A 13,747-nucleotide genomic window follows, 5' to 3' on the forward strand; every position below is an offset into this window, starting at 1 on the left:
AATTTTAAGTGTCTAATTTCAATCTAACGATCATAGTTCCAAATGCGTGAATGCTTCAAATAAATGACAGCAGGAATCATAGTTCAAGCGAAAGATCATTTTTTTTAAAAGGTGAGGGGAAACCAGCAGAACTAGAAACAGGATCCAAAATTCTATCATATGCACTGGTATGAATTATTGGGAATAAGTAATGCTAGTCCTTGAGAATTTGAAATCCTCTAAAGGCTTTTGGGGAAGAGGGGTGGAGAAATTTGACATCACAGATGCAAAACTTTGCTTCCAGCCTAAGTAACATGGCTCTTGAGTTCATGACTAAATAAATATGGCTACAAAAACTGTATGCATTTTGAACAGACATTTTTTTTATTCTTCTGTTTCCTGTTTCGTGTTCTTTCCCGACTATACTATCATCATATTATAAAGAAAGATTTACAACTACACCCAAACTATATGTGCTTCATACAGCACAAATGTAAGAACAAACTTCAATCATGAAAAAACCCGGAGACAATAAACGAATATATATGAGCATTGTCTATCCATATCTGTTTGCAGAGTCAAGTCCAGAATGAGAATCGCTAACTTGATAATATCATCATTTCTCCTCAAAGTCAACATCAATGATGTTAGGGTCTGACTTTGATGCTGAGTTATTTCTACCGCCTCTTGTAAAGGAATCCCCTTTACCTTTAGGTTGCCACACAATGTTGCCACAGCTTGTACATCGAACTACTTGGTTCTTGTAACCAGCAAACTGTGTTTTGCAAGCTGGACAAGAGCCCTGTCCAATTGCAGAAGTAACATACTTTTGAGCCAATTTCAAAGCAAATAGTGTTTAAAATTATATAATTCAAATGATCATGAACTAGAACACAACTAAAGATTACCATAAACAACAAACAATATATTTTAATCCAATGAAATTAAGAATGTGCTAAGCATGGAGTTTAGTTACTTAAGCTTCAAATCTAACTTATATCAGCTTTGTGCCATGAGTATGGCCAAACAAACATAAAATTAATTGAATATACCAAGTAGCTCAGTTTTGAATAAAGCTAATGAAAACTTGATATAATTGTTCCAAGGAAAATGTTATTCTTGGTTAGATAATGCTAAGATTTCCACATCGGACAATATATGGCCTGAACATGTGTTTATAAGTTAAGACAATTTTCACCCTACAAGTCGGTTTTGTAGGATTGAGTTGGTTGGGCCAAACTACATTTCTTAAAATGTAAAATGATTATATTTTAAGAGGCTTGTCAAAAAAATTGTACCTGTCAATGGTTATTTTCCCCTCTCTTTTAAGAGCCATCATGTTAAATAAGAAGAGGATTTTAAAAAATGAATTATATTGGCAAGCATTAGCAAGTTTAGTTTTGTAATATTTCGTATTACCATGTCAATGCTTTTCTACAGAGAATTTCACAGAGTTATCAATTGCGGCCGATAGCAGCACTATCCCAGAATAGCGATCGATAATGGCACTATCCCGGGATAGAGGCCCAGAGCGGTGACCCTCCGCTATTTGATGTTTAGCGGGTAGCGGGAGCAGAGCGCTTCCCGGCCCGAGCAGATTTGAACTGTTTTGAATGCGAAAACTCAGATTTACCCTTAAATAAATAAATAGGGTTTGATTTTACATCTGGTTTGATTTTCATCTATTTTTCATTACCTCTGCTTTTTTATGTAATAGTCATTTAATAACTCTATTCCTCTTCTTCCTCTTTTATTTAATTGGTTTTACATTAAATATATGTTATATAGAATATTTATATAACTAGACTAAAAAATAGTCAAATAGCGGTTATCCTGCAATCCGCTATCCCATTTTTGGGGTTGGCCGCTCCGCTCCGCTATCTGGGATTGATAACTTGATTTCACATTTTCCTTTATTATTTACCTTGTTTCAGAGAATTATGTTCTAGATGTTTAAGGAAAAAGCAAAAGATCACCATGCTCACTGGAATTGATTAAAACTGTATACTGGTACTTAAGTACAATTTTCATTCAGCCACTATACACATGCCACATGTATACATTAAAAACCCAAAAGCAATATTACCTTAATAACTAAGCTGTTGGCCAATGATCCAAGTAGAAGAGGTCCAGCAAATGGAAGTACCCATGTTGCAATTATCAAGAACCGAAAAAGCCAGCCAGAAAATGCAAACCAGATGAAGAAAAGTGTCTGAAAAAAGAAAATCAAATGGTAACATGGATTGACATTGAGTAGTGTGAAAAAAAGGAAAACTAGAAGAAATATTATATACCAAAGATCAAATAATACCCTATATGTACGCTTGTTTGAACAAAACTCAAAAAGCATGATAAATAAAATTCAAGACAAAGCAAAGGTCAAAGTGATAAATATTTGTTATATGAGTGCTTTTGGCATATCTAGAGCCAAATAGTTAGAGTTGGAATTGGTTTTTACATGTTACAGGAAGGCACTTATGGCGTTATGTCCTTAAATTGATAGAGTTAATATACAGAAACTAAAATGAATGGATATAACTTAAATAAGATTAGAAAGAAAGAAAAAAGTATCATGCTGAAGCAGTTTATACAATTTCCATAGAAAAGTGCTTGACATTTACAGTTAGTTTTTTCCTTCTTAAGTTTTTGAATAAAAATTAAAGGAAACTTATCATATTTGGAGCAATTGTTATGAGAGAGAGGACTAAGGGAATCAGCAGTAATTAAGTGAATATAAGTATATCCAAGAAGCACAGATTTATATCATATTATGTTACAGGTACAATATGGATACAAAGATACAAGACACTTTATAAAAACCAAGATATGTCAGCAGAAATTTATAAGTATAAACATATATAACATAAATGCACAATATTTAAAAAGCGATGTGTAGAAAAGTAGAGCAAGAAAGGAGCTTAGGGCAGCAAAGACATCAACTCAGAAAATGTCCAAGTCATAGCAATAGAGTGGATCCATAAAATAAAGCGGTGAGAATGAAATGAGAACAGTTGAAACAAAGCAAACAATTCAGAACTTTGCAACTCTGCGGATGGAACATAGAGTAGAGCAAAAAAGAGCTTGGGCAAGAAAATGACACGGGAGTGCATAAAATGTGTGAACTGGAACAGTGAAGCAGGTGCACCAAATGCAGAAGCAGCTCTGCAGATGGGCCATAGAGTTGGTCCACGAAATAAATCTGTGAGAATGGAATGAGAACAACAGTGGAAACAAAGCAAACAATGAGATCCAGCTGCACGACTCTGCAGCTCAGAACTTTACAACTCTGCAGGTGGACCATAGAGATAGAGTAGAGCACAAAAAGAGCTTGGGCAAAAAAATGACACGGAATGCATGAAATGTGTGAACCAGAACAGTGAAGAAGGTGCACCAAATACAGAATTAACTCTGCAGATGGACCATAGAGTAGAGCAAGAAAATGACACGGGAGTGCATAAAATGTGTGAATTAGAACAATGAAGCAGGTGCACCAAATAGAGAAGCAACTCTGAAAATGAACCATAGAGTAGAGCAAGAAAAGAGCTTGGACAATTGAGCCTTTAATTGATAAGATGTATCAGAGATGTAAATGAGATTTATCTAGAAATTTCAAAAAAAATAGAACTATTGACTCCTTTCTAGATACATAATGTGACATCAGGTTGCATATTTGCTGTATTGTCAAATATCAGTCATGGCGAATTGCGGTGGCAGATTTATTGAAAAGCGCCGTGATTAATTTGTTAAGGATAGCGACACCGTGGTGTTTTATGGCGGTGTCATATGATAGATTTTCTGCCTTCCACCATCCACCCTCGATAATATTGCATATTAGTATCAGATACATGTCAAGACATCAAAAGTTTTCCAATTTTGAAGTATTTAATGTAAGGGGATGAAATGAAGTGGAATCACAACAGGTTCCATTGTTTACAACAGAATGAAATTAAATTGAACATTCATTCCAGCCAATACTCTGATTTTACCTCCCTTTCAATTTGGACAAAATGGGAAAAGATAAGCTAGGTTTTAAACAGTCACGATTACACGACTCTTCGCAATTGCAGCTGCATCAGTCGTACTTGAGTTGAATACAACTATTTGAAATATCAAATAATGCAACCACATTGCCAAAAATTGGCTCAATTAATCTAGTGAACCGAATTTTTGTAAATATATGAATTACGTCTCAGGGTCAATATAACATTGTGTCGCATCACGCTGGTAAAGACTATTTAAGTAAATAAGTTGATCGGTGTTCGATTCCATGAAGACATTTGTTATTTTTTTAATAAATTTTTAATAGTTAGAAATGCTAAAAAACAATCCTGTAGGACCATGAAAGTTATAAATGCAAGGCTTAGCTACAGCACCAGTTGACGAATAGCGGATTGTCAAAATTCCACTATGCAATAGTGCTACAACGCCACTATAGTGGCTATTTGACAATATTTTGTCCTATTTGACAAAATTTTCTACTAAAATAGCGTACCGCGGAGCAATAGCGGTTTCTCCAAATTCCGCTAAGTTATAGCGCTGCTATATGGCTATTTAACAACATTGACTCAAGATATTTTGACACCCCGAGTCAAACATTTTGACGCCAAATCTCAACCATCTATTCTATTAAAACCGTAGGCCCATAACCATTCATTATATAAAGTATAAACTTGATGTACTTCATCTAGATTCTAGACAGTTGAATTTCACACCAAACTAAATTTAATACCAACGTCACCCGATCCTCACTAGCATACATATTTTGAAAATATTTTGGGAAGCCAAGGTTCCCATCTCTCATTGAGAAGCTCTTTCCCTAGCAATGTAAAACCTAAAAAACAAATCTATTTCCACCACTCCATACTTACAATATCCAAAGCATAGACTTGTAATCCTAATTTCATCTCACTACATTTTCATTCTTCATTACATATATCCATCCACAAACACATAATGCAAATGGTAAAACGAAGAACAAGAGAGGAGCAATACTAACCGTAAAGCTTTTCCCAACCGGACTATCCAAAAATTTACTAATCTGCGCTCTATACTGCAAAACAACCACACACAATAAAACATAAAATCGCTATTATCATCACAACACAAAATCAAATAGAAAACAAACACTAGAAACAAACCTTAGGCCAGTTAAGGGCAAAATCGGAAGTAAAATTCCGGTATTTGACACCAATTTCAAAATCCCTATCAATTTCACGGGCTCTATCAGCAGCAGCCGAAGCAACCGAAGACACACGTTGCGAAACAGAGTAACGACGGTCTATGCGTTCGGCGGCTTTTTTAGCTTCGAAGAGAAAAAGCTCGAACTTATCGTTAGCGTTTCGCCACGCTTCTTTCAAAACCCTATCCATATCGTTTGGTTTATTGTTACTGTTGTTGTTGTTTTTGAAACTGACGATTACGGGGAGGCGTTGGCGGCGGCGGAGCGGTGGAAGGAGTGGTTGCCATCGGACTGATGTGCCGGTGCATGTCGTGGCGGTTGCTGTTCCGGCCATTCCGAACATTTTGTTTCTCGTTGCTTCGTTCAAGGCGCTTTTTTGGTTCGTTCTTTTCTTCTTCTGACAGCACTTCTACTCCCTCCAATTTTACACGATAATAATAATGTTTTAATAATAAAAAATAAATAAATAACTACATAAAAAATAAATAAATAATAATAATATTATTATTATTATTATAATTATAATAATAATAATAATAATAATAATAATAATAATAATAATAATAATAATAATAATAATAATAATAATAATAATAAAAAAAAAATTGGTGTAGTATTAGAAAGACATATTATTGCTAATTGATGATTCTAATTATATGGTTTAAATTTTTATTTTTTTTAAAGATGAAAAGATTGAATTTGAAATCTAAACCATTTGTTTTGAATCAACCGACATGATGTGCTAAAGATTTAATTGAAGGAAGATTGTCTGCCATGGATATTCAATAGTTTTTTTATAAATATTTGCTTTATAAAATTTATTTTGGATTTTGAAAAAAAATGATTGAATTTAAAAATTTTAAAAAAAAATGACAACTAAGGAACAACAAACAACATGAAGAAAAGAGATCATTGACAATCATGAGAGAGCAATAAAATAAAGAAGAATGATGAATTTGAAACTCAATAAAATCAAACTTGTCGTTGTGTGATCGATGTTTATAAAGATTGAGAGCAAATGAAGGTTATGTGTCTTTCAAGAGATGAATATATTAACGAACAAATTCTTGCGTTCACACGGGTTCTGATACGGGACGCGCATTTGTTTCAGATATATATTGTTTAATGAGAAAATGTCTCGTACCAGCGAAAAAATAATCATTGAATATATAGAAAAAATAATAATTGAATATATAGGAAAATGTCCGGTACTTATGAAAAAATAATAATTAAATGTATAGAAAAATAACTGATACCCGTAAAAATATTTAGAACAATAAATTTTTTTAATACAAAATACAATTTTGTTATAAAATATGTGAATAATAGAAGCTAAAAAAATGTAATAAAAAAATAGAAGCTAAAAAAATTATGAATGAAAAGAGTATGAGAAAAATTAAAGAGAAATCTTATGAGGATATATTAATTCATTAGGAGTAGAATAATTGAATTTGAAATTTATGAAGAAAGAGAAAATTGAGATAAAATATTTTAATAAGGTGAATTCTTATCTACCCACCTCAAAAAGGTGGGTAAGGTTATCTTTAGTGTAAAATGCATTGAAAACATCAAACAATTGTTCTATATGATAAATACTTAAATACATAAAAATTAAATGGTATCATTTGATTGGTGAAATGTACACTACCCATCTTTTTGTGATGGGTAAAGAAGTTGTCCTCTTTAATAATATATTATACATGTATAGGTGAACGAGTTAACAATGTATAGTAAAAGTTGGTACTCCATGAATTGACAATGTGAAGATTGATTTGATGGTTACAAAGCATTGGACAGAGTTTTCGGTTGAAAATTAATGAAAAGTTTATATTAACTTTTTGAGAGTACAACCAATGTGTGACACCAGAAATGAGAATGCAACCAATCAGGGATGGATTCAGACATTAAATATTGGTGTGGCTAAACACTAATCTTTTAAATCAACTATAAACTCGGTCTAAAGTAACAGAGCAACTAGACAAAAAATCTTAACTGAAATATATAATAAAAAAATAGTTAGAAGTAATAAGAAAAAGAAATAAAATGAGAATTTTTAGTTATATTATTTCGATCTTCTCTCTTGTAAAAAAGGGGGTTGATCTCTAATGTTAACACTCCAACATTCAAGTTCGTATGAAAAAGAGAAGGGTTATTGAAATAGAAATTTGAATTTGAATTTGTATACCTAAAATTGGCACGTACTATTTATATATAACGAAGGTGTTATAACAATCCGATATTTGCTAGCTGTGTGATTCTTGAATTTGGATTGTATGTATTCTTTCATAGAATAGTTCTTATGTACCGCAAATATTCTAGACGAATTGTAACTCCTTCTAAATAATCGACCGATGACCATTATGATTAGCATGATATATATATATATATATATATATATATATATATATATATATATATATATATATATATATATATATATATATATATATATATATATATATATATATATATAATATAACACTACCACTATAATCATATACTATTATTATAAATAATAAAATTAATAAAGTAAAACTATAAACAGTGGCATCATTGTCGTAAAAAAAGAACATAATGACAACCAAAGTAATAATATTATGTACTTATGATGGCTAATCAATAGGAATTGTAACAGTAATTTGTATTTACGAAGAAACATGACAAGTCTTGATGACTCCCTTTTAGTCCCTCATTTTATTATTATAATTGTTAGTTGTTACAAGTTGTATAGTAACAAAAAACTTCTAATTGGCAACACACTTTTTGAGAAGTCTCATGCATACTAAAAACAAATTCTACTCAAGTGTAATATTATAATATAAAATAAAATAAAAAAGATAAATTCTAGTGTGGCTAAAGCCACACTATGCCTCAATGTGCATCCGCCTATGCAACCAATATAAGAAAGGCAGATCAAGACTTATTTAAAAATATTTTGACAATCTTAATCAAAGCTTAAGATTAGTAGCAATAACAAATCATTTTTTATTTATTGAAAACTATCAAATCATTTTAAATATCTTGCTTATTTATATTTGTTTCAATCTCACAATTTAAATTGGTATATGAATTGTTTAGGTATCATTTACAAAAGGGTTAATACTACTTTAGCCCCCGGCCATATAAGCGAGATTCGATTTACCCCCCTCTAAAAAAAAAACTTATTGGACAAACCTTGCAAAATAAAGATTCCATCAATATTGACCCTGATCAGTTTTTTTGGCCAAGATTCTTAGAATCTTGCCTACGTGGCATTTTTGGTAGTGCTGACTGTACAACACATAAGCAATGTGGCACAGTCAGCACTGCCACGTGGAATTTATTTATTTTTTTAAATTTTTTTTTTAAATTAATAATTTTTTTTTAAAAAAAATTATTTTTTTTTTTAAATTAATATTTTTTTTAAAAAAAATTTAATATTTTTTTTAAAAAAATTTAATATTTTTTTACGTTTTTAAAAAATATTTGACAGTACCTGCGGATTTACGTACGGATTTAAAAATACCTGCGGATTTGACAATACCTGCGGATTTACCTACGAATTTGACAATACCTGCAGATTTACCTACGAATTTGACAATACCTGGGGATTTACCTGCGAATTTACCTGCGAATTTACCTGTGGATTTACCTGCGAATTTACCTGCGAATTTGACAATACCTGCGGATTTACCTACGAATTTGACAATACCTGCGGATTTACCTACGGATTTAAAAATACCTGCGGATTTACCTACGGATTTGACAATACCTGCGGATTTAACTACGAATTTAAAATTACCTGCGGATTTACCTTTAAAAATACATGCGGATTTACCTGCGAATTTGACAATACCTGTGGATTTACCTACGAATTTGAAAATACCTGCGAATTTATATATAATAAAAATAAATTTTAAAAATAATAAAAAAAAACAGTAAAACAATTTTGGAAAAAAATTTTAAAAAAAATTAATAAAAACGTAAAAACGTAAATTTTTTTAATTTTTCCAATTTTTTATAATTCTTTTTCAATTTTTTTATAATTTATATATAATAAAAACATAAAAAATATATTAATTTTTTAAAAAAATAAAAAATTAAAAAAATCAACAAAATTAATAAAAATAATTTAAAAAAATATTAAATTTTTATTAAAAAAAAATTAAAAAAAAAAAAAAAATTCCACGTGGCAGTGCTGACTGTGCCACATAAGCAATGTGTTGTACAGTCAGCACTACCAAAAATGCCACGTAGGCAAGATTCTAAGAATCTTGGCCAAAAAAACTGATCAGGGTCAAATTTGATGGAATCTTTATTTTGAAAGGTTTGTCCAATAAGTTTTTTTTTTAGAGGGGGGTAAACCGAATCTCGCTTATATGGCAGGGGGGTAAAGTAGTATTAACCCTTTACAAAAATATCTGGATCAATGGTAAATTTTCGTATATAAAAATATTTTGATCCATAATTGATTTTTTACCGTATACCATTTTTGAATAAAAAATTTTAGATCATAAATACTATTTTTCGTATATAAAAATATTTAGATCAATAATATATTTTTTCCGTATGTAAATATTATTTTTGTTTAAGTATCGTTTACAAAAATATCTAGATCAATAGTAAATATTCGTATGTATAAAATAAAAAAAGATAGAGTAAAAAAGGTGGGGAAAAAAGATTTTTAAATTTGAAATTTATTTTTTGTTGGTTGTTTATCTCACCTTTTTCCTTTTCATAAAAGTGAAGAGACTTATAGTATTGATAATAAAAAAAATATTTAATTACAAAAATGAAAAATTTAAATCTCATTCAAGAAAAATCAAATCCTCAACGGTTAAAAAAACTTGAAAACCAAATTTTAATTTCTAAATTTATATCCATAATTTTTAAGAATTATTGTATAAAATATTTATTTTATATTACACTTTGATTCTTTGATTTATATCCATCCTTTTTAAATCTATTACCGTAAATATTTTCATCTCTTATAAATGTACATCAATTAATATCATAATAATTTTTTTATTTTCATTAATATGCAATTTAAAATAATTTATGTTAAATGTTAAAATAATGCTATGAATAAATCAAATAAGTAGTGTAATGTTTCAAAAGCAGAAGTAAATATAATAATTGAAATAAATATCTCATATAGAACCAACTAGCATGGAAAGAGAGCAATTGAAATGTTGGCTTGTGAAATCATCCATGTGGCGAGCTGTGGAATCAGCAGTGCAAAGTTGGTATTTCAACAACATATAATTTTCTTATAAGATAGATTTATCTTGACAAGCAATGAAGAGAACCCCAAACTATTGATCCTTCTCAAATCACATACTAGACCTTAGAGCTCGGACAGATTGGGAAAATGGACAGGTACTCAAGTATGGCTGTGAAAGTTTGTAGCTTCATCGAGTCCAGTTGGTGTGTGTCGCTCTGATACGTAGCACTCGGGGGATGTTTATTTTGTTGTTTCATGTAGTTAATATATAAGTTGTTGAGTTCTAAGTTGAATGATGAGAAGTACTATGATGTTTTAAAGTTGTTTCTGATTGAATAAAGATGATTTGTTTATAAAGTCACATGTTATGATTCCGTTGCATATTAAATAAAAGTTGGTTTGTTTTTAGAGCTGATATAAGTCGTTTGTGATCCTCTGAGATTGAAGAGTTGCGTATCTGATTATGTGTTGTTTATATGAAGTAAATGTGATATCCCAAATGCTTGTTGATAGTTTTAAAAATACTCTGATTTCTGCATTATAATTTCGGGTAGAATTTGGGGTGTTACACCCACCCTCTTGTGTATAAAGTCACATGTCAAACAAGTGGCATCATAGTCTAACCCGTGTTTAAATAACTTGAATAAAAAACTTGGTTCAATCGTTAAATCGAAATATGATAATTTTTATAAGTTTCAAGAAAAATCTAAGAAGGAAGAAATCATTGAGAAATTGAATGAGTTGGTTCAACTGTTAAAAAATGAACGGATGAGCTCAAACTTAGAAGAATTTATAGCAACTTCATCAAATAACTCATTTGAAGAAGAAGAAGAAAAATCAACTCTAGTAATTTCCTTTGAAAGAACAATCTCGATGAACGAACGATCCTCAAAAGATTCAACGTCAAAAGGAGAAAAATCGCTAAGAAAATATGAAGAAGGAGAAGAAGAAGAAGAAGCTTCATCTAATGAAATCTTCGAAAGAAGAAATGAGAAAGAAATCTCAATAGCAATATCTTCATAGACTTAATATCAAGGAGAGATCTTGAAGAATCAACCTCCGATAGAATCTTCAAAGAAGTTTCATCCAACGAAGAAGTTGAACAAGTTGCTTGAAAGCTTCTCACGAAGAAGATGATTGTGAGGTAACAACATTATTATTTTTGGCCGACCATAAAGGTCCCCGACCGGCCGTTTAGAAAAAGGTAATTTCCATATAGAATCTTCTTAACCTACGAGATTTATCTTTTGAACAGGTATAGGTGATCCTAGTCCTAGATGCATCCAATGGATTCCTGCATTACACGCTAATCCGTATTGTAGTTGCATGTCCCTGACACATTCAGGAGGAGCACCCCTAGTATGGTTATTTTGTTGCTTGTCTTTTCGCTTTAATTTATTATCGTTTATTGAGGCTCCCTCATGATTGTATGTAACATCCTTCTAAACCCACATAAAATTTTATGAATAATTTAAGGGTTAATACCACTTTACCCCCTGCCATATAGGCGTGTTTTTCTTTACCCCCTCTAAAAAAAAACTTATTGGACAGACCTTGCCAAATAAAGATTCCAAAAAATTTGACCCTGGATCAAAATTCCAAGAGAATCTGCATACGTGGCATGCGCATGTGGCATTTTTTATTTATTTTTAATTTCCACGTGGAATTTTGTTTTTTTTTTAATTATTTTTTTCCATTTTTTTTATTATTTTTGTAGTTTTTTTTATTATTTTTTCCAAAATATTTTTATTGTTTTTTTTATTAGTTTTAAAATTTATTTTTATTACATATAAATCCGCAGGTATTTTTAAATCCGTAGGTAAATCCGCAGGTATTGTCAAATCCGTAGGTAAATCCGCAGGTATTGTCAAATTCGTAGGTAAATCCGCAGGTATTTTTAAAGGTAAATCCGCAGGTATTGTCAAATCCGTAGGTAAATCCGCAGGTATTTTTAAATTCGTAGATAAATCCGCAGGTATTGTCAAATTCGCAGGTATTTTTAAAGGTAAATCCCCAAGTATTTTTAAATCAGTAGGTAAATCCGCAAGTAAATCCGTAGGTAAATCCGCAGGTATTGTCAAATCCGTAGGTATTTTTAAATCCGTAGGTAACTTCGCAGGTATTGTCAAATTCGTAGGTAAATCCGCAGGTATTGTCAAATATTTTTTAAAAACGTAAAAAAAAAAAATTTTAAAAAAAATTTAAAAAAATTTAAAAAAAATTTAAAAAAAATAATTTCCACGTGGCAGTGCTGACTGTGCCACATCGCTTATGTGTTGTACAGTCAGCACTACCAAAAATGCCATGTAGGGAAGATTCTAAGAATCTTGGCCAAAATAATTGATCAGGGTCAAATTTGATGGAATCTTTATTTGGCAAGGTTTGTCCAATAAGTTTTTTTTTAGAGGGGGGTAAAGCAAAACACGCCTATATGGCAGGGGAGTAAAGTGGTATTAACCCATAATTTAATTTAAGATCACCACACAAGGGTGTCACACTTGATAAAAACATACATCAATCAATGGTATTCAAGCAACTTCAAAATTGAATTGAAACATCGCAGCGAAATCATCATCCATAAAAATCCTCAAACTATAAAACTCATGACATTAGTCTCATAGAAGAGTTTAAAAATAAAATTAATCCAACAATTAAATTCTTGCAAAATCATCACATAGTAGTAATATAAAAATCCAATCAAAGCGCTCCCATCCCGATATTACACGTCAGAGCAAGATACCTCTAAATTAACGGAAAACTAATAAAATACTCCAATGAGCTATCTTCCTTACATCTGCAACTACTCTTGAGTATCTGCACGTTACCCACGTAGAGGCAACATTCAAACAGAAGGGGTGAGTAATCATACTCAATTATAAAAGGTATAAGAGAAAAGTAAACTTTTATCAATATAGTCTACAATTCAACATCATCAATACAACATATACTCACACCTTCATTCATCATAAATACCACACATACAACTATCATTATAGAATCCATCATACAAGCACTTATTGGCTTAATATTCATCACAACACACATCATTAACAAGATTATGCAATGTCACATAAGATTTTATGCAATGAAACTGACTTAATGCATGTGGTACCAATTATAAACACTTGATTCATTTCCCTCCTTGATCACCACCATAGGATCGATTCCCTTTTGGAACCGGAGCACGTCACAAATCGCTACCACCACCATAATAATACTTCACTAAAATTCTCGGACAAGGAACTCTAGTTACTCGCACTCCAACCATCACTATAGGAAATGAGGCCACAACACAAACAGAACTGAAGTTTCCACATCATGTATGCATGGACTCTAAGCATACAACGCATATATATATATATATATATATATATATATATATATAT

At 31.1% G+C, this 13,747-nt stretch overlaps 1 protein-coding gene across 1 annotated transcript; it reads right to left on the reverse strand.

Moving 5' to 3' along the window:
* Nucleotides 1-340: 340 nt before the first annotated feature.
* LOC131640296 (uncharacterized) lies at nucleotides 341-5,586 on the reverse strand. The gene is made up of 4 exons (XM_058910709.1): nucleotides 5,118-5,586; nucleotides 4,976-5,029; nucleotides 2,066-2,191; nucleotides 341-781 (listed from the first exon to the last, which is right to left on the reverse strand). The coding sequence occupies exons 1-4, from the start codon at nucleotides 5,499-5,501 to the stop codon at nucleotides 596-598; spliced, it is 750 nt and encodes a 249-aa protein (XP_058766692.1). The 5' UTR covers nucleotides 5,502-5,586; the 3' UTR covers nucleotides 341-595.
* Nucleotides 5,587-13,747: the final 8,161 nt, after the last annotated feature.

This window comes from Vicia villosa, unplaced genomic scaffold (genome assembly GCF_029867415.1).
Source record: "Vicia villosa cultivar HV-30 ecotype Madison, WI unplaced genomic scaffold, Vvil1.0 ctg.003033F_1_1, whole genome shotgun sequence".
Taxonomy (NCBI): domain Eukaryota; kingdom Viridiplantae; phylum Streptophyta; class Magnoliopsida; order Fabales; family Fabaceae; genus Vicia; species Vicia villosa.